A 2,894-nucleotide genomic window follows, 5' to 3' on the forward strand; every position below is an offset into this window, starting at 1 on the left:
TAACAGCCCCACATAAATACCATTTTGTTAGTAAAAACATGAAAAAGTCACATTGCTTGGATGTTCGACAGTTCCAATAAGTTAAGACCAAATGATAATATTCAATAATAGTTACCCTGCATTACGATGAGAACAAAAATAAATTACACGTGCTAGGTTTTATATATACTCATCATAGTAATACATATTCACTTGCAGCGCTAAAAGAAGGACGAAGAGTCACATTCTATCAGAAAAACAAACCAAACCAAACCAAAACTGGAAAATGCCGGGTTTTGCCAGAGTCTCTCCTGCCTTTAGCAAGTGGCGGTGCTGTGCCCATTCCTCACGGGTGCCCCCCCCGGGGTTAGGGGTTAAGAGAAGGTCAGATTAGCGGTCAGTTCCCGGATTCGGTTCTCCCTGCTCATCTTCTTGAGCTTCATTCTGCGGTTTTGAAACCAAATCTTGACCTGCCTGTCAGTGAGGTTTACGCTCTTACTGATCTCTAGACGGCGCTCTCGAGTGAGATACATATTGAATAAGAACTCTTTCTCTAATTCCAGTGTTTGGTGTTTAGTATAAGGACACCTCTTCTTTCTGCCACTCTTTGCAGTTAGCCAATTGCTTGTTGGAGTATCAGACTTGATTTCCTCTATCAAAATCAAAGAAGGAGAAGGAGAAGAAAAAAAAAATCAAAAATACCTCAGGCTGTTAGAGTATACCCTTGGCCATGACCCCTCCTCTGCAGTGTCTGGCATATATGGTGGATGTGGGCATTAAACACAGCTCGGGCGAGGTGTGGGCAGGGAGAGGAGACTTGCTGCCAGGCTGGGCTCACCCGTCCCCACCGCACGGCACCCTGCCTTGTGGCCGCCCCGCTCTCCTGCCCCTGCCCGAAATGAGCTCCAAGTTTTCAGCTGGCTTTTAGTATTTCAACAATATTTAACCTGCCCTCAGCCCCATGGCCGCGTTTTACCGGGTCTGGCCTCGCCATGGCCGCCTCGGGCTCCCACGACACTTGCTGCGAAAATATCCCAGTTACCAAATACCCTCGCACCGTATTTTGAAGCATCTTCCCCCCAGCCATCAGCTGAATTACACCAGCACACCTAGGAGCAGACATAGTCGTTTCCCAGCCAAAAAGATACACAAGAAATTAACACCCATCTGCCTCGGATTTTTTTTTTTTAATTTTCCTTTCAGATTTTTTTTTTCACCAGAAAGAAATCTGCCCCACATCAAGCTAGACCTAGGGCTGTTAAATATAATTCAGATAAAGAGAATCTCCATGCACACGTAGGGTAAAAATCGACCTAGAGGTTGCAAAGTACATTTTGATAGGAGAAAATTTCCCGTTTTGGGATTCTTCAACACACGCCGTTCGAAAGGAAGGCTTTAGTACACTTTTAAAGGAAAAATAAAATCAGATTACCACCACCTTTAGCTTTCAAAGACATTTCAAAATACTGTTGCACTTTTGGCGACCAACCCAAGGTTATCTAAAGCACCACATTGAAATATTCCACCTTTGGACCAGGCAGATAGCGGGCTGCTGCTTTCATTGTGCATTTGTTTCCAACTTTATCCAGCCTGGTAGCACCTATTCCTCACCTATTTTAATAGGATCGTAATTAACTTTAAATGCAATCAAACCGCAGTAAGGCTCAGTGAAAAAAAAAAAAAATCAGCAAAATATTACGAGAGAAAAGTTGAGCTGGTCGTATTTTACAACCTCCAGACCTGCTTTTTTAGAGGTATGGGGCTGCTTTTGGCTGCTGCAGCGCATTAAGGAGCACACGGCTCTGTTCCCCGCATCACGGAGGCGGTCTGCATGCACGAGAGAGGCAGATCTCTCCAGAAAATCTTTGGACCCTTTTGTGTAGCATTTTTTTGCCTGCCAAAATCTTCAGCGAGACAGCACCTGCAGCCCGATACTCCTTAGCATTAAATGTGATGGCTGTGATGCTCGTTAGTATATTCGAGCGTGCTTTATGGTGCTGGCGTGTTGGAGTTACACCACGGCACGGCTTAAACTCGGTAATACAGACCTTTACTCTCCTTCTCCTGGACTTCTGGGCTGGACACGGAGCCTTCGGGCAGGCAGCTCCGCTCGTCTTGCAACGTGGACTTGGGCTCGGGACTTTCCACTTGAGAGACTTTGGCGGTGCTGTCTTGGTTGTTCGGGTTTTCATTCATTTTCTTTTCCAGCTGAAGTTGAGCAGATATCTGCGGTTTGGAGCTGCCGCGAGGGTTTAACTGTAACATTACAGTTGAACTCGTTTCAGGGCTATTATTGTACTCTTGGGTTTTCCCAGTGGCGTAGGTCTGGCTCAGTCTAAAATATCCTGGGACGGGAACCTCGGGGTTCTCAATGGGGCATGATTCAGACACCAGCCTCTGGTAGGAAGGGACGTCTGCAGAAATGAGTTTGGATCTCTTATCGGAATACATGCAGCAATTGCTTTCTTCCTTAATATTTGTAGTGAAGGAACAAGTGGGGACCTGCTGTGTAACAGGTTGCTCTATTCGACAAGATCTGTTCGGGTCTGTCCAAGTGTCTACTTGAGGTATATAAGGATGTACATTCATACCCATATTTTGGTGATTAACTTCTCTTTTAGCCAGAGACGGAAGGAGTCCACAGGTTTGCATCCCGTACGTCCCAATGTCTGTGCTAGGTGGCATATACATGCTGGCGCTGTTGGAGTAGAAACTGTCACTCCTGCACGCACTGATGAGAGAATCTACTAAAAAAGTATTGGCGGCAGGAGAGCTGTTGGGAAAGGACATTTTGGGGCGGAATTTGAGGAAGAGAGATTGTGTCCTTTGTAGGCTGACATCTCTAGGAAAACATTCCCGTGTAATCGCGGATGCCTCCGCGCGACCACATGACAGCCGGGCCAATGGCAGCGCCC

General features: G+C 46.2%; 1 protein-coding gene across 1 annotated transcript; it reads right to left on the reverse strand.

The window, feature by feature from the left end:
- Positions 1-206: 206 nt before the first annotated feature.
- HOXD10 (homeobox D10) lies at positions 207-2,769 on the reverse strand. Its single transcript, XM_010292485.1, has 2 exons — positions 2,028-2,769; positions 207-631 (listed from the first exon to the last, which is right to left on the reverse strand). Exons 1-2 carry the CDS (start codon positions 2,767-2,769, stop codon positions 354-356), a joined length of 1,020 nt encoding a protein of 339 aa, XP_010290787.1. The 3' UTR covers positions 207-353.
- Positions 2,770-2,894: the final 125 nt, after the last annotated feature.

The sequence above is a fragment of the Phaethon lepturus genome, unplaced genomic scaffold (assembly GCF_000687285.1).
Source record: "Phaethon lepturus isolate BGI_N335 unplaced genomic scaffold, ASM68728v1 scaffold52488, whole genome shotgun sequence".
NCBI lineage: Eukaryota > Metazoa > Chordata > Aves > Phaethontiformes > Phaethontidae > Phaethon > Phaethon lepturus.